Source organism: Cebus imitator, unplaced genomic scaffold (assembly GCF_001604975.1).
Source record: "Cebus imitator isolate Cc_AM_T3 unplaced genomic scaffold, Cebus_imitator-1.0 Scaffold96, whole genome shotgun sequence".
Classification (NCBI taxonomy): domain Eukaryota; kingdom Metazoa; phylum Chordata; class Mammalia; order Primates; family Cebidae; genus Cebus; species Cebus imitator.
Window position 1 is genome coordinate 2,294,984 of NW_016107411.1, and position 21,972 is coordinate 2,316,955.

General features: G+C 53.9%; 3 protein-coding genes across 13 annotated transcripts in view; 2 read left to right on the plus strand and 1 right to left on the minus strand.

Moving 5' to 3' along the window:
• Positions 1–1,250, plus strand: part of NABP2 (nucleic acid binding protein 2) — a 6,879-nt gene extending 5,629 nt beyond the window's left edge. Inside the window, 1 exon segment of the mRNA XM_017536319.2 lies at positions 404–1,250. Within this exon segment, the coding sequence (XP_017391808.1) occupies positions 404–603 (200 nt within the window). The 3' untranslated portion in view covers positions 604–1,250.
• Positions 1,251–1,411: 161 nt separating this feature from the next.
• On the plus strand, positions 1,412–8,032 carry SLC39A5 (solute carrier family 39 member 5). 9 transcript variants are annotated; one of them, XM_017536308.2, is made up of 11 exons: positions 1,412–1,517; positions 2,594–2,950; positions 4,054–4,237; positions 5,287–5,449; positions 5,619–5,788; positions 6,041–6,253; positions 6,563–6,659; positions 6,749–6,913; positions 7,098–7,178; positions 7,318–7,508; positions 7,762–8,032. In XM_017536308.2, exons 2-11 carry the CDS (start codon positions 2,664–2,666, stop codon positions 7,903–7,905), a joined length of 1,695 nt encoding a protein of 564 aa, XP_017391797.1. In that variant the 5' UTR covers positions 1,412–1,517; positions 2,594–2,663; the 3' UTR covers positions 7,906–8,032. The 9 variants fall into 9 exon arrangements, with proteins under 9 accessions (XP_017391797.1, XP_017391800.1, XP_017391799.1 ...); XM_017536311.2 differs by having other exon boundaries at positions 6,041–6,181; XM_017536310.2 differs by having other exon boundaries at positions 5,356–5,449.
• ANKRD52 (ankyrin repeat domain 52) overlaps positions 7,990–21,972 on the minus strand; it is a 21,522-nt gene continuing 7,539 nt past the window's right edge. Inside the window, exons 16-28 of one of the 3 annotated variants that reach the window (XM_017536307.2) lie at positions 19,223–19,334; positions 18,956–19,027; positions 18,485–18,686; positions 18,150–18,237; positions 17,956–18,073; positions 15,566–15,785; positions 15,296–15,383; positions 15,100–15,183; positions 14,846–14,991; positions 14,529–14,611; positions 14,225–14,307; positions 13,959–14,050; positions 7,990–13,570 (exon numbers count right to left, since the gene is read on the minus strand). In XM_017536307.2, coding sequence (XP_017391796.1) covers positions 13,320–13,570; positions 13,959–14,050; positions 14,225–14,307; positions 14,529–14,611; positions 14,846–14,991; positions 15,100–15,183; positions 15,296–15,383; positions 15,566–15,785; positions 17,956–18,073; positions 18,150–18,237; positions 18,485–18,686; positions 18,956–19,027; positions 19,223–19,334 — 1,639 coding nt within the window. In that variant the 3' untranslated portion in view covers positions 7,990–13,319. The remainder of the gene's footprint in view (positions 13,571–13,958; positions 14,051–14,224; positions 14,308–14,528; positions 14,612–14,845; positions 14,992–15,099; positions 15,184–15,295; positions 15,384–15,565; positions 15,786–17,955; positions 18,074–18,149; positions 18,238–18,484; positions 18,687–18,955; positions 19,028–19,222; positions 19,335–21,972) is intronic. The other 2 variants (XM_037741190.1, XM_037741189.1) reach the window with 2 other exon arrangements.

A 21,972-nucleotide genomic window follows, 5' to 3' on the forward strand; every position in this document is an offset into this window, starting at 1 on the left:
TTTTTAAGTGCCTCATATTTTAACACAGATACTTCAGGCCTTTCCCCTTGTCATCCTTCTCCAGTTTTACAATCACTTTTGGTAAAAGGGCATTTTTGTCAGAGGTCCTTGAGCCTAGAACCAAACAGTTAATTAGGTCTGATTCCCAATAAGACAGATAAATACAAGAGAAAAATATCATACCAAGGTTCATGTAGCAACTTCCAAAATGATCGTGTGAGGCTTCTCTGGAGCTTGGTTCATATTCGCAGCCCACTGTCTTTTGCATTTGGCCCATTTGGCCTTAAGGTGCAGTTGTGCATGCTGAAGACTGTGCCACTCTTTAGGGCATGGAGGCAGGTCTTGGGATGGAACCCTCTTCTATGTTAACTAATTCCTTTGTTCCTTCTCCTCCAACAACTAGCCTCTGAGAGCCAGAACGGGAATGGACTGAGTGCCCCATCAGGTCCCGGTGGTGGCCCACATCCCTCTCATACTCCCTCCCACCCGCCCAGCACCCGAATCACTCGAAGCCAGCCCAACCACACACCTGCAGGCCCACCTGGGCCTTCCAGCAACACTGTTAGTAACGGCAAAGAAACCCGGAGGAGCAGCAAGAGATAGCATGACATTCTTCCTTCCTGCCACCAACCACTTTCCAAGTGTCTGCTGGAGAGCAAGATAGCCTTCTACTGGCTGGCTGGTGTAGCAGTATTTTAGCCACTGAACTTCAGTGGAGGGGTGGTGAGCAGTGGCCTTATCAACCCTAATCTTGTACTCCCCCATTGTCCAGCTGAACTACCTGTCCCCTGGGAATCAGGACCCTCCACCTGCTCTCTTTCCTCTTTAGAAATGGCAGTTACCGGCCGGGCGTGGTGGCTCATGCCTGTAATCCCAGCACTTTGGGAGGTCAAGGCAGGTAGATCACCTGAGGTCGGGAGTTCGAGACCAGCCTGACCAACATGAAGAAACCCCATCTCCACTAAAAATACAAAATTAGCCGGGCGTGGTAGCTCATGTCTGTAGTCCCAGCTACTCAAGAGGCTGAGGCAGGAGAACCGCTTGAACCTGGGAGGTGGAGGTTGCAGTGAGCTGAGATTGTGCCATTGCACTCCAGCCTGGGCAACAAGAGTGAAACTCCATCTCAAAAAACAAAAAGCAAAAAGAAAAGAAAAGAAAAGAAATGGCAGTTACCATCTATTTCTTCTGTGTGAGACATGGGGGTCTAACTGAAATCTCTCTTTCCTAATAAATGTTACCACTCTACTCTGTATTGGACTCCTTTGCTTTTTGTGGGAAAAGGAAGTTAGCAACGAGGCATTTGGGAAGGTAGGGTGTCCCTGGAAGGTGGAAGGAAGATAGGCTACAGATAAGGAGGCCCAGGCAAAGCAGACCTGCCCCTTTAAGGTAGTGTCCCTCCCCTACCTGCTCCCTGCAGGTGACCCTTGCCCGCCCGCCTGCCTGCCTGCGCCCCCAGCTGGAAGCAAGAAGGCTGTGTCCCCCTTCCTCTGGGTGTCTTTCTTGTCTCCTGCTATCAGGTAATGCCAACCTCAACCCCACGGACTGGTCACCCCGATCAGACTTTGCTTGCCTGATTTTACGTCAGGTCAGACTTCAGAGGGGAGCCCAGATCCCTGTTTCTTCTCCCCTGCAGAGCGTCCCCTTTCTTGGTCATCGATCCCTACAGCTCCAGCTCTTTCTCTCCTTGGGGTGAGAAGCTGTTGCTAAGAACAGCTTCTTTCCCATGCATGCATCTGGGCTTGGCATTCATCTGCCTCTTCCCCCTCCTCCCCAGGTTAGGGACACCTGAGTCCAACCTTCCCAGGGAATATGGGGATGGGGGTTGGAGATGAATTCAGTGCCAGATGTAAGGTAGGTGGGGCGGAAGTATGTGCTGGAAAGGGCTAAAATGGTACTGTGTTAAAAGTGGGGTGAATTATTTAAGAGGAAAAAAAACTGGGCCCAGGTTCTCCTTAACCATGTGGCTTTCCCAGGGCAGAAGGTGGCCCCTCCCTACTCAGAGGCCCAGCAGAGACTGACCTTTGACCCCCACCCCAGAGACCAGTGAACCATTAACTCCTCTCTGTTGTGAGCCTTCCCACACTGGCCCCACCCCTGACTCCACCCCAAGGCAGGTGGGCTAGGAGGGGATAAGTGTCCATCTCAGCCTTCTATGTGACGTGGCCTCTATTCTACCTGGACACCTGGAGGCTCAGTCTGGATTTCCCCCTCCCTGACTCAGGAACTGCTTAATATCCACATCAAGGCCTAATAGGGGACCTGAGGTGACAGCTCTCACGTTGCCAGTGGGGGTGAGGCCCTGGGGATTGAGGGGGGATAGAGAGGTGGGGCAAAGTTGAGAGGTGGGGTTTGGGGACAAGGGATAGACAATCAGCTCTGGATGAAGTATGGGGAGAGCTCCGAGTCAGGGAGGTGCTCTAGGAACCGGCAAGCCAGAGGCTGCTCCTGAAGGAGGCAGTGTGAGGGAAGGAGGAGGCTGCAGTAGGGGCTGCTGCTGGACTTGGTGTGGGGCGGGTACAAGGAGCTCTGGCTCCCCCATGGCCCCGAGCTGGAGAGCGGAGCAGCAGCTCCAGCCCAATCCTTGTTCTTCCAGGACACTGTCCTCAGGATGCTTCGGGGAGAATAGGAGCCAGAACCAGAGCCCCTGAGCCATTTCTCCTGCAATGATGGGGTACCCAGTGAGTCATCTGCTGGCCAGCTTCTGTGTGTGGGTCGTCTTGGGCTGGGTAGGGGGCTCAGTCCCCAACCTGGGCCCTGCTGAGCAGGAGCAGAGCCATTACCTGGCCCAGCTGTTTGGCCTGTACGGAGAGAATGGGACATTGACTGCAGGGGGCTTGGCGAGGCTTCTCCACAGCCTGGGGCTAGGCCGAGTTCAGGGGCTTCGCCTGGGACAGCATGGGCCTCTGACTGGACGGGCTGCACCCCCAACTGCAGACAATTCCACGCACAGGTACTGACCCCTTCCTCTACCCCACAGGGTCAATCCCCCAGCTCTCTCAGTGCTTGCCCCGAGTTGCCTTGTTCTGGCTTCCTCACGAGATCCCTGGAGTTACAAATTCTTCAGAACCCAGCTCCTTGGTATCTCCTCAAGGCCTCTCATGTCTCTATTGCCTTCTCTATTATTTTGTTTGGGGCCTCACTTTGTCACCCAGCTGGAGTGCAGTGACACATTCATGGCTCACTACAACCTCCACCTCCCAGGCTGAAGCCATCTTTCCACCTCAGCCTCCCAAGTAGCTGGGACCACAGGCGCACACCACCACACCCGGCTTTTTAACATTTTTTGTAGAGAAAACGTTTTCGGCATGTTGCCCAGCCCAGCTAGTCTCAAACTCCTGGGCTCAGAGATCTGCCTGCCTTGGCCTTCCAAAGTGCTGGGACTACAGATGTAAGCCACCACCCTGGCCCTCTGTTGCCTTCTAATTCTCTCCTCCTCCAAATCTCTAAGCCCTTACATTTCATGCTGTTAGTCCCAATGTTCAGTGTCTCTGGGCTGACTTGGCTCCAAATTCATAGCCCTTTCTTCTTCTTTCTTTTTTTTTTTTTTTTTGAGACAGAGTCTCACTCTGTCACCCAGGCTGGAGTGCAATGGCACAATCTCGGCTCACTGCAAGCTCCACCTCCCGGGTTCAAATAATCCTCCTGCCTCAGCCTCCCAAGTAGCTGGGACTAGAGGTACACACCACCACACCCAGCTAATTTTTGTAATTTTAGTAGAGACAGGGTTTCACCATATTTGTCAGGCTGGTCTTGAACTCCTGACCTCAGGTAACATACATGCCTTGGCCTCCCAAAGTGCTCGGATTACAGGTGTGAGCCACCGTGCCCAGCCATTAGTAGCCGTTTCAGTTGTCCTCCTTTTGTCTTCTGTCACCCCAGTGGCAGAAAATGGATAACTCTCAGATCTTCCTAAGAATGACATTCCATGGTTTCTGCATCCCAGGATCTCCAGCCAGTGGCTGGTTCCCCCTTCTCCCCTAAGCTCCCTGGGAGCCTCTCAAAGTGGGTCGATAGGACACAAGGGAGGCTGACATGCTATCTCATCCATTCCAGGCTGCAGAACCCTGAGCTGAGTGTGGATATCTGGGCAGGGATGCCTCTGGGTCCCTCAGGGTGGGGTGACCTGGAAGAGTCAAAGGCCCCTCACCTACCTCGTGGGCCAGCCCCCTCGGGCCTGGACCTCTTTCACAGGCTTCTGCTGCTGGACCACTCATTGGCTGACCACCTGAATGAGGATGTGAGTCTGATGGTCTCTAGAGGGGGAAGGAGCCATGGGATTAGATGGGCTGAAGTGTTTAAATAATCAGTAGTTGGGCCAGGAGGGGTGACTCACACCTGTAATCCCAGCACTTTGGGAGGCTGAGGTGAGTTGATCGCCTGAGGCCAGGAGTTGGAGACCAGCCTGGCAAACATGGTGAAACTCCATCTCTACTAAAAAATACAAAAATTAGCCGGGTGTGGTGGCAGGCATCTATAATCCCAGCTACTCAGGAGGCTGAGATGAGAGAGTCCATTAAATCTGAGAGACAGAGATTGCAGTGACCCAAGATTGCGCCATTTGCACTTCAGCCTGGGCAAGAAGAGTGAAACTCTGTCTCAAAAAAATAAAAAATAAAAAAGGCCGGGCCCAATGGCTCACACCTATAATCCCAGCACTCTGGGAGGCCAAGGCGGGTGAATCATCTGAAGTCAGGAATTTAAGACCAACCCTGTCTCTACTAAAAATGCTTAGCCAGGATAGTGAGGACAATGCTCACTAGCACCCAGTTTGTACTGAATTGAGTGTCTGCATTGGATTGAATATCCACTAATAATTAATACACATTGATTATAAGTACCATTGCTCCAGTCCCCACGGGACCTTCTAGTAGGAGCAAAGGGGACCCTAGGAGAGACCCAGGAGGCTATGCAATGGAAGGACAGGTGTTAAATATCACTTTTTTTTTGGTGGAGTCTGACTCTGTCACCCAGGCTGGAGTGCAATGGTACTATTTCGGCTCACTGCAACCTCCACCTTCCGGGTAAAAGCAATTTTCCTGCCTCAGCCTCCCAAGTAGTGGGATTATAGATATTCACTACCATCCCCAGCTAATTTTTGTATTTTTAGTAGAAACAGGGTTTCGCCATGTTGGCCTGGTCTCGAGCTCCTGACCTCAGGTGATCAGCCTGCCTCGGCCTCCCAAGTGCTGGGATTACAGGTGTGAGCCACTGCACCTGGCCAGGTGTTAAAAGATCTGAGTCATAGTTCCTGGTGATTCTCCAATGTATGACCCTCAACTCCCCTAGTGTCTGAATGGCTCCCAGCTACTGGTCAATTTTGGCCTGAGCCCTGCTGTTCCTCTGACCCCTCGTCAGTTTGCTCTGCTGTGTCCAGCCCTGCTTTATCAGATCGACAGCCGTGTCTGCATAGGAGCTCCAGCCCCTGCACCCCCAGGGGATCTACTATCTGGTCAGCAAGTAGGAGTGGGTGGGGGGCACCCTGAATCCTGGAATTGGGGCCCATGCCAAGGAAGGAGGCTCACTGGGGTCCTGACTCTCCTTGGAGTGTTCTCTGTCCCACCTTACGTATGGAGCCCTCCTCTGGCCCTGATCTAACTTCAGCCCCTGATTCTCCCCAGCCCTGCTTCAGAGTGCCCTGGCAGTCCTGTTGCTCAGCCTCCCTTCTCCCCTATCCCTGCTGCTGCTGCGGCTCCTGGGACCTCGTCTACTGCGGCCCCTGCTGGGCTTCCTGGGGGCCCTGGCTGTGGGCACTCTTTGTGGGGATGCACTCCTACACCTGCTGCCACATGTATGTGAAACCCCTTCCTTGTACCCCTGTCCCCAATGGAGGATGGCCTCCATGGATCTAAGGTGTCCCCAGCTGTAGGGCATCCCCTCTCCCTTTCCATCAGCTCCCACATCCTACTCCTGGACCCTGGCTTGAGCCCATGGCTGCCTTCTACTAGAGCATATGAGCAAAGGTTTGCCACTACCCATGCGTGAAGGGGATGCTGTCGGGTATAGGAGCTTCCAGGGTCTGCCCTGACCTTTACTCTGTCAGGCACAAGAAGGGTGGCACACAGGACCTGGTGGACTACCAGAGGAGGACCTGGGCCCAGGGCTGTCTGTGCTCGGAGGCATCTTCCTGCTCTTTGTGCTGGAGAACATGCTGGGGCTTTTGCGTCACCGAGGGCTCAGGCCAGTGAGTTATACTCTTCTCTTCCTTCTGCTGAGACCAGAGTCCCAGTCAAGAACTGGCCCAAAAAGCCAGAAGGTGAGGAGCAGTGTGTGCTCCTGGATCTCTGACATTTGCCTGGTGTACAGGGCCAATCAGCTAACAGGGAGTGGGTAGGGACTCCTTAAGCACAGACCCAAGACTTCTGGCCAAATCTTGTCCTCTCCTGAGCTCAAGTCAACAAAAAACAGAGGGGAGGTGCCAACTTGGGAAGAAGGTAGAGGCCAAAGAGCATCCCAGGTGCCAGAGGTGGAACCAGGTGTTCATCTTCCCAGCTTGTGCCCTGGCTTCCCCTTAGTCCCTGGCTCTGCTGCCTCCTCCACCAGAAGGAATGCCTTCCTATTTCAGAGATGCTGCAGGCGAAAACGAAGGGACTTCGAAACACGAAACCTGGACCCAGAGGATGGCAGTGGGATGGCCCTTCAGCCCCTACAGGCAGCTCGAGGTGACAAGAGGAGAAAATTTGAAGAGTAGGTTCCTAGCTCACAGTCCTTACTTGCAGCCACCAACACTGTCCTGTGCTTCTTACCACAGAGCCAGGGGCTCAGGGCCAGAGGGAGCAGAACCACCAGCACCTACCAGCCCCAGCCCCTCCTGGGCACCAAGGCCACAGTCATGGGCACCAGGGAGGCACCGATATCACGTGGATGGTCCTCCTGGGAGATGGTCTACACAACCTCACTGATGGGTTGGCCATAGGTGTGAGGGGTGGGAATGGAGGGAGGCAGGTCCGAGGGGAGGCCCGGGCTCCTAGTTATCAGCTGGGACTAGGAGAGGGCCATCAGGAGGATGGGGAGAGGATGGGAGGACCATGGAACACAGGAGCCTGCTTCTGAGGAGACTTTTCTTCTGGAATGACAACTTTCAACCCTGCTGGCCCCAGGTGCTGCCTTCTCTGATGGCTTCTCCAGTGGCCTCAGTACCACCTTAGCAGTCTTCTGCCATGAGCTGCCCCACGAACTGGGTAGGAATGGCAGGAGTAGGGTGGGGTGCACGCCAGAGAGGAGATTGCTCTAAGGGGTACAGCTTGGAGACTGGCAGGTGGCAAGGGTGAAGGGCAGCCCCAGTTGACTCCCTCCCATCCTGTCCTCTCTCTCCAACAGGTGACTTTGCCATGCTGCTCCAGTCAGGGCTGTCCTTTCGGCGGCTGCTGCTGCTGAGCCTTGTGTCTGGAGCCCTGGGACTGGGAGGCGCAGCCCTGGGGGTGGGGCTCAGCCGGGGCCCCGTCCCCCTCACTCCCTGGGTGTTTGGGGTCACTGCCGGGGTCTTCCTCTACGTGGCCCTTGTGGACATGGTGAGAGATGTCGGGTAGAGCAGAGAAATCAAGGGCAGTGGGGAGCAGGCATGGAGGAGAGGGAGGTAGCAGTCCTTCCACCTCCACCACCAGCTCCTGAAAGGGTGTCAGACCGCAAGCCCGCAAAAGTCTGAGAAACAAGGGACTGAGGCGTTTGGGCGGGGGCTGGCGATGCTTTCTGACACCCTCCCTCTGGTGTTGAGAGGTCAGGGGCAAGGCCAGAATCCTGACATCCTCCCTCCTTTTCTTTTAGCTGCCAGCCCTGATTCGTCCTCAGGAGCCCCTGCCTACGCTCCACGTGCTCCTGCAGGGGCTGGGGCTGCTGCTGGGGGGCAGCCTCATGCTTGCCATAGCCCTGCTGGAGGAGCGGCTACTGCCTGTGGCTGCTGAGGGCTGACTGAGGGCTGACAGGGCCAGTGGAAAGGGGTCGGGGTTGCCCTTCCTTCCCCCCAACCACAGGAATGGAGGCGGGACACAGGGCCAGTAGGAGCAATAGGATTTTAATAAACAGAACCCATCCCAAAGCCATGACTACGACAGTTGTACTTGCACCAAAACAGCATAGAAAATCAGGGTGTGGTGGGAGGACCCGAAGCCGGTTGGGGAGGATGTGAATATGAGTAGGGGCCTGGCGGGTGCAGGGTCATTAATCTGCAGGGAGAGCATTGTGCTTTAGCCCAGGGAGGGGAGGGGTGGGGCAAATGCACCGAGGTCCCCACTTTTTCCTGCTGCCCTTAACACCCTGGGGATGCAGGCATCTGGGCACATCTGCCCCTTATTGCTGCCCACCAGTGTTAAACACCCCCGATCCCAACACTAGCACCACAGGTGGTTCCGGGGCAGGGAGGCAGGAATGGGAAAATTGCTTAGAGAAAGATTCCACTAGAATCCAGTGAATTGTGCTCAGTTCTCTTTACTTCCTACAACCGAGTACATGGGTCACAGGGTGGAGGGTGCAACAGGACGTGGAACATGCCCCTCCGTGCCCCCCAACACACACCTGCACACAGGATGGTGGTGTCTGCAGCATCACAGGTCATGCAGGGCATGGGGAAGGGGAGGTTCACGCACACATAGATGCCCACAGCGGGTACCAGACAGAGAACACCCCTGAATATACACAGCTGTACATGGGGAACCCCCAGGTCCCCACCCCAACCCTCTCCCCTGTCTTGCTGTCCCCCGCAGGGGAACTATATTGCTTTGAGAGAGCCACCCTGGGGGCTGCTCTACCAGGCACCCCCCCTCCCTCCCACCCCCATTTTGGCACATCTGCAAGACACACAGCAGCGAGAGTAGGCACCCTCCCTCCCAGGCTTCTGCGGCCTGGAGCTGGGGAAGGGGGTAGGAGACTTCATCCTCCATCCTCCCCTAACCCTTCCCAAACCCCTGCCAAACCCACTCCAGCCAGAACCCACCCCCACCCCAAACACACATACAAAGCTGAGCTATCCAGGAACACAAGGGGAACAAGGAGATTGTCTGGGGAGGGAGTGGAGGCAGCGGGGGAAGAAGACTGGAAGCAGAGACCTCCCCCCTTGTGGGGGGAAGACTGGCACAACAGCTACTTTAGTGCAATTGGAGAGGGTGCCCAGAGTGAGGGGTGGAGAAGGGAGGGAAGGTGCTCCCCAACTTCCCTGGGGGCAATGTCAGGCTTCCAGATTCCCCAGGGAAAGGGCCTAGCAGGAGCGGGCGAAGGCCAAGGTAGATCCTCTGGTTACCCGCCACCCTCTGCCCTCCCAAATGCAGTGACAGTGTCCCCCTCACACCTAAGTGGGCAACAGCAGCCTTGGAGTCAGTACCTTCAAGTAATTCAAAGAGCAGACCCTCCCCACCCCAGCTTCACCCCATCTCTGGGATTTGGTCGCTTCTCTAGGGGTTGGGTTGGGAGGAGGGAGCCCCCAAGGCAGACCCTTCCCTCTCTACCTTCCGCTTCCCAGACCACTGGGCTTGGTCCTCAAAGATTCCTCACCTCCACCCTTGCCCAACCTGTGTCAAGGCTGCGGAAGGCTGGAGCCACCACAATGAGAGGGGAAGGGACTGCTTTGTTCTTTATCCCTCCTTACAAGGTAGGGTTCAAACTAGGCGGGATGGGGGCCCATACTGGTTTGCCCCAGGAGTAGGGTTTCTGGGCTAGGGTCTGTAAGGCTATTTTCCTTTGCGGTGGGAAGGGGAGGTAGGGGATGAACACTGGGTATGGGAAGGGGCTGAGAAACGGCTGAGAGGGAAGGAGGAAGGGGCCTCCCCGCTGGAGCGGTCACTGGAGTCATTTAGACAAAAACACTCATGTGCGTAAGATACACAGTGTGCGTACTCAGCCCCACCAGCCTGGCCCTAATCCCACCTCTCAAGACCCCTTCCAAGACCCTGGAGGAGGTTTTGGGGGTATAGCTGGAGAACCATTCACTCGGGCCCCATCCACCCCACCCCCAGCCTCTTCTCCTCTTCTAGGTCCAGGGAGTAAGAAGGTGCTCGGGTGGGCAGACAGTGGTGGAAACAGTATTGAGTTTTCCTTTGGTTACATATTGAAGGCAAAGGTGAGCTGGACTTACAGTCAAAACGGATAGGGGTGAGGAAGGAGGAGGGGCCATGGCTGGGGTTGGAGAGGGAGGTAGGCCCTCCTCAGCCCCTCCACCCCAAGGAACACGTCTACGTGGGGTGGCAGTCCCTCAGTCTCGTCTCTCCCACCCCCCACAGCACCAAACAAAAGGAGAAGCCCCCTCCCCCAGGGGCTGCTCCCCACCCCAACCTGGGCTGTACATTCAGTGGTTTTCAGCAGTCCTATGGCTCAGGGGGCCACGGGGCAGGGGAGGTGGCCCATCAGTCGCAGTGGACAGTGGCAGTGACCCGGGTCTGCTGGTCCATCCTGGGACCCACAGTTTGTGCCGTTCGTTTTTCTGAAGGATAGTACACGACCCTACCAGAGCCACCGCCCAACCAGAAACAGCTCCCCAAAAATCAGAAACTAAAAACTGGCTCTTTCCATCTCACCCTCTGATTCACACATCTGTTTCCCTGTCTCCTATGTCGCCCTCGCTCTGTTTCCTTTGCTGGGACCTGGGGTTGCTCCCAGGGTCCTTGCTTAAAATAGGCCTTTTCACAAAAGTGCTTATTACTTGAAGCAAGTGCTTTAGAGCTGCAGTGGGGAGAGGGGGGAGGGGGAGGACAAAGGGAAGGCGCTGTTCCCCCCCATCCCCCCTGAAGATTGGGGGGCATTCTGCCTGTTTTACTTCTCCACACCCGTTTAAGTCAAAGAGGTTTAAAAAAAAATCTTAACATTAAAATAAATATTCAGTGGCCATGAGAATGGTCAAAATGCTTCAAAAAACACTACGGCTGGGGAGCCCGGGGTGGGGCATGGAGTTTCCTTTGGCATAAGGAGAGGAGGCTGCTTGTCCCCCAGGCTTCCTCACAGCCACATATGTAGGGACAGAGGACTCCCCACCACCTCCCAGCACTGCTGACAGTGCGCTGAGGGCAGCAGGGAGCAGTCAGCCCCCAGAAATCTCATCTAGCAAGACAACGGGGCTCCTGACAGATACTCAGATGCTTCCCGCCATCACCAAATGTCAAGAAAGGAGAACACGACTCACACCCCGCAAGTTCTCTCTGGAGGACCCATCTCCCCGCTCCCCTTGCCCCCCACCACCTAATTCCCAGCACCAAGATGAGAGGGAGGGGGTGGAATGGGAAGATTTCAGGAGAGAGAATTGAGAGGGCAAGCTTTGCAGAGCCAGCAGGGTTGGGGATGGGGGCTGCAGCCCTTAAGAGAGGTCACATTGATTGTCGTATAGGGAAGGACATGGTGTGGAGGGAGGTGGGCAAGGGGGGCGTCACAGGCCCTTTGGCTTTGAAAACAAAAATAAAAACTAAAAGCTGCACAATCCTTCTCACCAATAATGGTCATTTGGAAGCCTTGAAATGGTTTAGGAACTGAGGGTTGGGAGAAGCAAGACACAGAGAGACAGGGGATCAAAAGGGATCATCAAAAGATACGGACTTGGAAAACACCCCAAGCTTCTGGAAACCAGCATGAGGTATGGTTAAGGGTATCCACTGGGGAGGGAGGGGGGTCCCTTGGATGCCCCCCTCCCCTCAGCCCACCCTTGGCAAGGGTGGCAAGACATTCAGGGGACACAACTGAAAGATGGGCAAGACTGTGAATAAAGCAAACTTGGGTAGGGGAGGGAGGCTGAAGGATCCCCCCAGGGGGAGACCCTGTACTGTGTAAACGAAGCCTGTCCAGTTCTCAGGGGACAATACTGATGGCAGCCAAACTGGGCAAGGATGCACTGTGGGGGCAGAGGGGGCATGACCTCTATTCAAGTTCTGTGTCTTGGCCCCTGGCTGAGGTATTGAGTGTGAGGAAGGGAACACTGGGCTGCAGGAGTGGGTCCAACTGTCCAGGAGGCTGCACTAGGAGATGGGTGGACAGAGCACTTAAAGGGACCAGGGCCAAATTCAATGCTACATTTAGAGAGAAAACTGCCCCCTCCTCACTCCAGCCCAGTTTGGCTTTTGGGGTGTGACTGTGAGAAATCTTATCAGTGCAGCCCCTAGCTCAATCTCATCTCTCTTCCCTGCTGGGAAGGCAGGGACCAAGCCCCAGTACTATTCATCTTTCTCTAGGTCAGAGCTTCTTCCTCACACTGGAGGGAAGCCTGGGTCCCGAGTAGCCACGGTCCCTTGTTGGCCCTGCCCCTCCTACCATCTTTGGCTTCAGATCAGGAGTGACTGGGGCAGTAGGTACTCTTGGACATAAAGGAAGGTGGAGGTGGAGGTGGACAGGGAGCACAGAGAAACTGTGGGATTGGGGGCACAGGAGGAAGAACATGGTCCCTCCCTCCATATACATGCAAACACATGCCTGAAACACAAAGGACATACTAGGGCTGTGGTTTTGAAATGGGCAGGAAGTTAACTTGTGTCTTCCGCTAAAGGATAAAACGCTTACTTAAAAATTCATGACAAGCCTCAAAGATCAAGGAAAGGAGAGCTAGGGCGGGAATGGCCAAAGGCTCTGCCCTCCCAAAAGAAGGTAAAAGAAGCAAGGTTAAAGTGCGTGGTTAGGGGCCAGGCTGGGAGTGGGAGGGAAGGGGAAAGGGGCAGGCTGTCGGGGCAGAACCAGCCCTTGATTTGCATATGAGGAGCCAGGGGAGAGTGCAGGATTGGGGCCCAGGTACAGTAGTTGCTGCTTCAAGTGTTTTGCATTTGAACTTTAGGGGTGATAGGGTACAAAGTGGGGAAAAAACTCCAGGCCCCAGTGCTAAATATCCTCCCCCCTCATCCTCTAGCTGCCCCTGAAGGGGGAGGGGGACACCCCCAGAGTGCTCACACAGTACCAGAAATTAAGGCTTCTCACTGCTGCGGGGATGGAGGGACCGGCCGAGCAGGGAGGCAGTGATGGGTATGGAAGAAGAGGGGATCTGCCTGGCAGTAGGGGCAGGGGAGAAGGGGGACACAGAGAGGAGTCCCCAGGGAAGAGTTGGGGAGCTGGCAGCAGAAAGAGGGAACCAAGAGATGGAGTCAAAGAGTGGGGGAGCCAGGCATTTAGCAATCATTTTGGGACACTTGGCAGAAGGGGTCACCCTGGGGGTACCAAGGGCCTGGGGTGCTCCCTGTCAGTCCCAGACCCCTGCCAGGCCAAGATGGTGTGGCAAAGGGGTGAGTAGCTGCTCCCCAGGGCTTTCTTCCCCTCTGCCCCCTCCACCCAGTCGTGTTCTCCTTTAAAGTGCCCTAAATGTTTAGACTTTTTCTAAATAAATAGAATTAGATATCAAGCCACCGGCGGGGAAGGGACACTGGAGGGGGCTACTCAGAGTAGCAGCCGTCTAACCCAATGGCACCGGGCCGCTCCTGGCTGTAGGGGCAGGAGGCCCCGTGGGGCAGGGCGCCGCAGCCACCCACCGTCTTGGCGGCTGCAATGCCGCAGTTCTTGAGCAGGCTGAAGCTGAAAGGACTGACGGCGTCCTTGGGTGGGAAAGGCTTCATGGTGGAAAGGATCAAGGCCAGGCAGTCTGCCACATCTTTGTTGGGGGCACAGGCCAGTGCTGGGGTGTGACCTGCAGGGCCAACGGGGAGAGCTGAGGCAGAGTCCTGTATCCCAGCCAGCCTCCCCCAGGCCCTGAAGTCTCTTCTCTACGGAGGAAGGCAAGGCAAGCAGGTACCCAGCAGGGGCAGAATCCAAGGGTGACAAGGGCCCAGGAAGGCTGACAAGCAGATTCCCTAAGTGCAGGCTAAAGGGCGGGCATGGGAGACAGAGCCTGGGTGTGGAGTCCTCCTGACCCTGCAGGCTCCCCTCTGAGACTCCAGAGTACTGGTGTGGGCTCCCTGCTCTGAAGAGTTCCCTTGGGAAGAAAATCCCATGTAGAGCAAGATTAAGAAGTCACTCCTGAAGACTGTCTCTGACCCAAAACCCAGGAGAGGCAGGGGGCTCCGGACCCCACCCACCTTCTTCATCCACAGCCAGCACTGTGGCCCCACGACTCAGCAGGGCCTGCACCACAGAAGCTAGACCATTCCGGGCAGCAATGTGGAGTGGCCTTGGAAAAAAGGAAAAAGAAGGAGCTTGATGCTAAGTTGCCCTTCCACCTCCAGACAGCATGACAAGGGTACTGAATGAATATTATGGGCTCCAGAGAGCCCCTTAACAATGGCTACTCTTTTGTCACCCACCAGCCTCCCTCGGCCTGGAGCCCCCTTCCCCAGGCACTCACATCTGCAGCGCACTGTTGGTAGCATTGATAAGGCCAAGGTCTTGGGTTTCTGCCAGGATCATGAGGGCACATTTCTCATGGCCCTGAGAGAGGGGAACAGAGAGTGGAGACTTGTGAAGTAGAAGTGTGGCAGGCTGCAGGGCAGGAATTGGGAAGAGTGACAGGAAGACAAACAGCTGCCCCACCAGTTGGATAATCTGGACAATCCTCACTTCTGGCCCAGTCCCCTCTGCAACCGAGACCTACCCCGCTTCATCAAGCTCTGCCCCTTACACAGGCAGCCCCTAATCGCTTCAGGCAGTACCTTGCTACAAGCCAAGTGGAGGGCCGTGTTCTTGTTCTCATCCAACACAGTAAGGTCTGCCTTCCCTCGGTACAGCAGAAATTCTACAAGAGAAATGTGACAGAGGAACTGATGCCTCCCTCCAGAGCAGCAGCCATCCTGGCTCTCCACTCTCCTATCTGCAAATACTTTGCATCCCGTCCGCAGACGGCGAGACATCCAAAGACAACCCTCCTGCTTTCTGAACCCCAGCCCTAGCTAGTCTCCACAGGCAGGGCTGACCCATCCTGCAAATGCCCCAGGGGAGCTCCTCCCTTCCACATGCGGCCCCTACACACCCACAGCAGCGGTCTGCCCGTTCTCAGCCGCCGTCATGAGCGCAGTGCGGCCAGTGTGGTCAGTGGCGTTCACCTCGGCTTGGTGCTGCAGCAGCATCCGGAGCCCAGAGACATTGTCCGCGAAGGCAGCGGCGTGAAGCGGGGTCCTGTGAGGCGGGGATCAGGGTAGATTAAAATAGGGATGAGTCTACTGCTGGAGCAGAAAGAGGAAGCCAGAGGCAACTGGGCTTCTCCCCAAGTCTTCCATCACTCACCGTCCTTTGGCATCTCGGCTGTTCACAATCTTGGCACCCAGGGCTCCCAGCAGCATCTCTGTGGTGCTGTCCTGGTTATTAATCCTAGAGGAAGAGGGAGAAATGTCATCAGGAAGGACAAGGGAAGTGGACTACTTGTCCTAAGGTCAGGTCACGGGCCCTCAAGAGAAGGGCTGATGCAGCAGAAGGCACTTACACTGCACAGTGCAAAGGAGTGAAGGGATTTCCTTCCAGGTATGAAAACGGGCTGTGTTCAAGTAACAACTCCAGACAATCTTCATGTCCTGGGCATGAGGAAGAAATAGTGATGGAGAAAAACAGCAGTCGTCCCTGTCTGTCCTGTGTCTTGACACTCCATTCCACTTCCAGATTCAGATCAACCCAGGTCCCTCCCACAACCCACCCAGACTCCTCTACACACACTCCAACACACACTCCCGTGCCTCTAGAGGCCCCAGGCTAATACCAGTGTAGGAGGCCCAGTGCATGGGCGAGTATCCGCTGTAATCCACCCCGGCATCCAGGGGGTCTGTGGAAAGGGCGGCCTGCAGCAAGGTCCGCAGTACTGCAGTGTGGCCACAGGCTGAGGCCAGGTGAATGGGCGTGCGGCCCTTGAAGTCTCGGCACAGGACAAATGCGTCATGGTCCAGCAGGGCAGCCAGGCAATCCTCACAGCCAGTCACTGCCTGTGAGTAACATGGTGGGTGAGGGGGATGAAAAGCTCCTCCTTTTCTCCTGGCCTGTTGCTGGGGTCTGGCTCAGGAGTAAGAACCACTTCCAGGGCTCCAATCCTTGACTTTATAACAATGATTATTATTTTTTTTTTTGAGATACAGTCTCGCTCTGTCATCCAGGCTGGAGTGCAATGGTGCGATCTTGGCTCACTGCAACCTCTACCTCCCAGGTTCCAGTGATTCTCCTGCCTCAGTCTCCTGAGTAGCTGGGATTTAGGCATGTACCACCATGCCCAGCTAATTTTTGTATTTTTAGTAGAGACAGAGTTTCACCATGTTGGCCAGGCTAGTCTCAAACTCCTTACCTTAGGTGATCCGCCCACCTTGGCCTTCCAAAGTGTTGGAATTATATAGACATGAGCCACCATGCCCGGCCCTTTACAACAACGATTCTAAGTGTTAGGGACCCACATCTTCCTCCTTGACTCTCTCTATGCCAACAGTCAGTCAGGATGCTGAGAGTTAATACTGGAGCTCTGGAGTGAAAGACTAAATGGAGAGAAGAAGGAGACTAAGGGATCAAAAAATCTTCTGGGAGGAGGAGGCAGCTTAGGACAGGTGGTCATGTAAGAGGATCTAGGCGGTGGTGACATTATGTGATGGGATAGGGCCAGCGGGGTATCCCAGGCAGAGTCTTACAAAGTACAGATATTGGCTGGGAGCAGTGGCTCACACCTATAGTCCCAACGTGTTGGGAGGCTGAGGCAAGTGGATCATGAGGTCAGGATATTGAGACATCATGGCTAACACGGTGAAACCTCGTCTCTACTAAAAATATAAAAATTAGCCAGGCACGGTGGCACACGCCTGTAGTCCCAGCTACTTGAAAGGCTGAGGCAGGAGAATTACCTGAACCCAGGAGGTGGAGGTTGTAGTGAGCAGATAATGTGCCATTGTACTCCAGCCTGGGTGACAGAGCGAGACTCCATCTCAAAAATAATAAAAACAAACAAACAAAAAACAGGCCAGGTGTGGTGGCTCACGCCTATAATCCCAGCACTTTAGGAGGCCGACGCAGGTGTCACCTGAGGTTGGGAGTTCAAGACCAGCCCGACCAACGTGGAAATACAAAAATTAGCTGGGTTAATTTTTGTATTTCTACCAATTTTTGTATTTGTAGAAATACAAGGCCGGCCGCGGTGGCTCACGCCTGTAATCCAAGCACTTTGGGAGGCTGAGGAGGGCGGATCACAAGGTGAAGAGATCGAGACCATCCTGGCCAACATGGTGAAAATGAGCTGGGCATGGTGGCACATGCCTGTAGTCCCAGTTACTCGGGAGGCTGAGGCAAGAGAATTGCTTGAACCCGGGAGGCAGAGGTGGCAGTGAGCCGAGATCGCACCACTATACTCTAGCCTGGTGCCTGGCGACGAAGAAAGACTCTGTGTCTCAAGAAAAAAAAAAAGAAATACAAAAATTCTACTAAAAATACAAAATTAGCCGGGCATGGTGGCACATGCCTGTAATCCCAGCTACTCGGGAGGCTGGGGCAGGAGAATCGCTTGAACCCGGGAGGTGGAAGTTGCAGTGAGCCGAGATCACACCATTGCACTCCAGCCTGGGCAACAAGAGTGAAACTCCATCTCAAAAACAACACAAACAAACAAACAAAAAGCACAGATATCAGGGAAATCAGCTGGGGATGTCAGGGACTCATCCTGGAGCAAGCACAAGGCTCAATAAGACCTTGGGCAGAGCTGGGCATGGTGGCTTATGCCTTTAATCCTAGTACTTTGGGACGCTTAAGGTGGGGGAATCACTTGGGCCCAGGAGTTCAAGACCAGCTTGAGCAAGATGGCAAGACCCCAATCTACAAAAAATAAAAAAATTAGCTGGGCATGATGGCATGTGCCTATAGTTCCAGCTGCTCAGGAGGCTGAGGTAGGAGGATCACCTGAGCCCAGGAGGTCGAGGCTACAGTGAGCTGTGATAGTGTCGCTGTACTCCAACCTGGGCAATGGGAGTAAGACCCTATCTCAAAAAAAAAAAAAAAAGACTGGGCCCAAAATCCTGCCTAGGCTCCTAGACAATAGCTAGATGATAGCATGCCCTACTGCTGGTGAGTCCTGTGCTCCCACACTGAGGCCCACATGCAAACGAACCCCCCAGGAAGTTCACTCACCCCGCGGTGGAGGGCGGTGCGGCCCCGGAGGTCAGCAGCATCAGCTGTGGATCCTTTCTCTAGCAGCAGATGTACACAGTCCACATGGCCATTCATGATGGCCAGCATCAGTGGGGTCCTACAGAGGGAGAAGAGGAGGAGTGAGTATCCCATAAGGACTGGAAAACCTGCACCCCACCCTGGCCCACACTCACTGTCCATAGGCATCCATGACATCTGTGATGTCAGCTCGTTCCCCACTGTCGATCAGCAAGTGCAGGGAGTCAGTGTGGCCAGAGGCAGCTAGGGGAAAGGGACCCCATGTCAGGACAGGGCCAGGAGGAGGAAGGGAGGCCAGGTCAAGCCTAAAGGACTTGGGGTCAACGTTACGGGAAGACCTGGGGCAGGGAAAAATCTTTGAGGATAGGAAGATATGAATCAGGGCTTGAAGTCTCCATTCTCCTCACCCTACTCCACTTCCAGCCCCAGCCCCATCCAGGAGGGATCTGGCATGGCAAGGGTAGAGCAACAGCCTAAAGTGGGCACTAACCAGCAGCGTGCAGGGGCGTCCACTTGCGCTTGCGCTCCTTGATGAGGGCAGAGGCGCCGTGGGCCGTAAGCACCTCCACACACTCAGTAGAGCCGCGCTCCGTGGCCAGGAAGAGTGCGGTCCGGCCCTTGTGGTCCCTTACATCCAGATTCACCAGCGTTTCCGCCAGGGTCTTCAAGGCTTCACAGTGACCGTTGTAGGCCTGGCGGGGTGCAGGCAACCAGTGCACATAGCTTGGGACATTCCCTGCTCCTCCCTGCCCCTTCTCTGCTCTTGAGGCCCATGGAAAGCTCAAGGCCTTAGTTGTCAACAAGCTCCTTGGGCCCCTCGAGGCTTCTGACCCTAAGCTGTGCTTATCCCCTCTCCCACAAGAAGACAGAAGCAAGGATAACTTCACAAGTACTGGAACCTTTGCTTGGGCCTGTGAGCAGGTAGGACAAGGAAGGCAAGAGAAAAAGACATGGGACTCACAGCTAAGTGCAAAGGGCTGACTGGAATGGTGCTCTCCACATCCTCCAGGCAGTTAAAGGACATTTCTAAGAGCTGCAATGGACAGGAAAGTAGGTGCTGACTCTGGAACTCCCAAGATAGTGCCCCAGTCCCCAGCTCGAAGCAATCCCCACTAAGCCTCTGGGATCTAAAGACCACATTTGATTAAACCATCCTTGATTTCAGAATCCACAAACCCTCTGTGCCCTGTCCCAGCCTCCCCTCCTGCAGGCTGGCCCCAACACATACCAGTTCGAGGTTCTGTCTGTTGCCATAGGCGGCTGCATAGTGCACAGCTGTGTAGCCCTGCTTGTCCCGCAGGGAGGGGTCTGCACCATTATCCAGTAAGAACTCCAGACAGCTGGGGAGCCGGGGGTAGATTGTGAGGCAAGGACAGACCCAGTCCAGGAGGGCACAGTTCCAGGAGGGCCAGAGGAGAGGACCAAGGGAACACCTCCAGGCCTACCTGGCTACCATGTGTCCTCAGCTCTAGGTAGGTTCTTTATATCCTACCCATTCTTTAATCCCAGCTCCAGACCCACTTTACCTTCTCAAGGTCTGCCCTGAACCCCTCTGGCTTCAATGCCCTCCTTTATCCTCTGAATGCTCTCCTAGAGAACCTAGAGCACGATGTTCAGTTATCAACCTTCTGCTGATCGACATGCTTTCCCCAACCTTCAGGCATGCCGAGCCCTGCCCTAGGACGTCTTTTCCTCCCAGCCCATCTGAACAAGTCCTGCTCATCTCAAACTCAGTCCCAGCATCTCTCCTCGGTAGCCTTTCCCAGCCTTCCCTGCAGAAGGTGGCTTTTCCTCTGTAGTCTCTTGGCAGCCTTCTCATACCTTAGCGGTAGTTGTAGTAGTAATAACCATAATAATAAAGTATTTAGCACTTACTGTCAAGCACAGTTCTAAGTACTTCATTTATATTAAATAATTTCATACTCATAAAGATTCTATAAAGTAGAATACTAGTTGGCCAGGCTGGTCTCAATCTCCTGACCTCGTGACCTGCCTGCCTCGGCCTCCCAGAGTGCTGGGATTACAGGCGTGAGCCACTGCTCCTGGCCTAAAGTAGATACTATTTTTATCCCTACTGTGAGTGATGAAATTGAGGCACAGAGAAGTTAAGTAACCTGCTGAAGGTAACACCTGAGCCTCTTTGATTTTAGTGTCCTTTTTTAAAAAAAATAAATCTTTTTTTTTTTTTTTTTTTGAGACAGAGTCTCACTCTGTCTCTGGGCTGGAGTGCAGTGGAGCGATCTTGGCTCACCGCAACCTCTGCCTCCTGGGTTCAGGAGATTCTCCTGCCTCAACCTCCTGAGTAGCTGGGATCACAGGCACGTGCCACCATGCCCAGCTAATGTTTTTGTTTGTTTGTTTGTTTTTTTGAGATGGAGTTTCGCTCTTGTTACCCAGGCTGGAGTGCAATGGCGCGATCTCGGCTCACCGCAACCTCCGCCTCCTGGGTTCAGGCAATTCTCCTGCCTCAGCCTCCTGAGTAGCTGGGATTACAGGCACGCGCCACCATGCCCAGCTAATTTTTTGTATTTTTAGTAGAGACGGGGTTTCACCACGTTGACCAGGATGGTCTCGATCTCTTGACCTCGTGATCCACCCGCCTCGGCCTCCCAAAGTGCTGGGATTACAGGCTTGAGCCACCGCGCCCGGCCTTATTCATGTATTTAAAATAGAGATGGTGGCCTGGTGTGGTGGCTCATGCCTGTAAACCCAGCCCTTTGGGAGGCCTAGGTAGGCCAATCATTTGAGGTCAGGAGTTCATGACCAGCCTGGCCAACATGGCGAAACCCTGTCTCTACTAAAAATACAAAAATTAGGCTGGATATGGTGGTTCACGCCTGCAATCCTAGAATTTTGGGAGGCCGAGGCAGGAGGATTGCCTGAGCTCAGGACTTTGAGACCAGCATGGGCAACATGGTGAAGCCCTGTCTCTACTACAATACAAAAAATTAGCTGGGTCTGGCAGCGTGCACCTGTAGTTCCAGCTACTTGGGAAGCTGAGGCAGGAGAATTGCTTGAACCCAGGAGGTAGAGGTTGCAGTGAGCTGAGATCATGTCACTGCATTCCAGCCTGGATGACAGCAAGACTCCTCCATCTCAAATAAATAATAGAAAAGAAAGGAAAATAGGGATGGGTCCTTACTATGTTTTGGCCAGGATAGTCTCATACTCCTGGACTCAGGCAATCCTCTTACCTCAGTGTGGGGATTACAGGCATGAGTCACTGTGCCTAGCTAGTTATTATTTTTTTTTTTTTAGAGATTGGGTCTCACTATTCTGTCCCGGTTGGGGTACAGTGGCTACTCACAGGCATGATCATAGTGCACTAGAGCCTCAAACTCCTGGGTTTGCACAATTCTCCTCCCTTACCTGCACCTGCCTCCCAAGTAGCTAGCAATAAAGGCATGTGCCACTGTGCCCAGCAAAAAATAAACTTTCTGTTTTAGAATATTATTATATTTATAGAAAAATTGTGGGTTGGGTATGGTGACTCACATCTGTAATCCCAGCACCCTAGGAGTCTGAGGCAGGAGGACTGCTTGAACCCAGGAGTTCAAGACCAGTGTGGGAAATAGAGAGATCCCTGTCTCCATAAAATAAATAAATTTTAAAAAAAGAAAAAGAAAAATTGTGAAGAAAGTACAGGGAGTTCTCACATACTGTACACGTAGTTTCCCCTGTCATTAATATATTAGTATGTGTAGGCATCCTTTTATTTATTTTTCCCAATAGATTCTTAGCTTTCAAAAGACAGAAATTTGGGACAATTCATCTTTTAATTTTAATTTTTGGAGATGGAGTCTCACTCTGCTGCCCAGGTTTGGAGTGCAGTGGGGTGATCTTGGCTCACTACAACCTCCACCTCCCTGGTTCAAGTGATTCTCCAGCCTCAGCCACCTGAGTAGCTGGGATTACAGGCACCTGCCACCACGCCCAATGAATTTTTATATACATATATATATATATTTTTTTTTTTTT

Coding starts and splice junctions, on each gene's coding strand:
- SLC39A5 (XM_017536308.2), top strand. CDS start 2,664: ATGATGGGGTACCCAGTGAGTCATCTGCTGGCCAGCTTCTGTGTGTGG. Junction 6,914..7,097: donor CACTGATGGGTTGGCCATAG/GTGTGAGGGGTG, acceptor TGCTGGCCCCAG/GTGCTGCCTTCTCTGATGGC. Junction 7,179..7,317: donor TGAGCTGCCCCACGAACTGG/GTAGGAATGGCA, acceptor TCTCTCCAACAG/GTGACTTTGCCATGCTGCTC.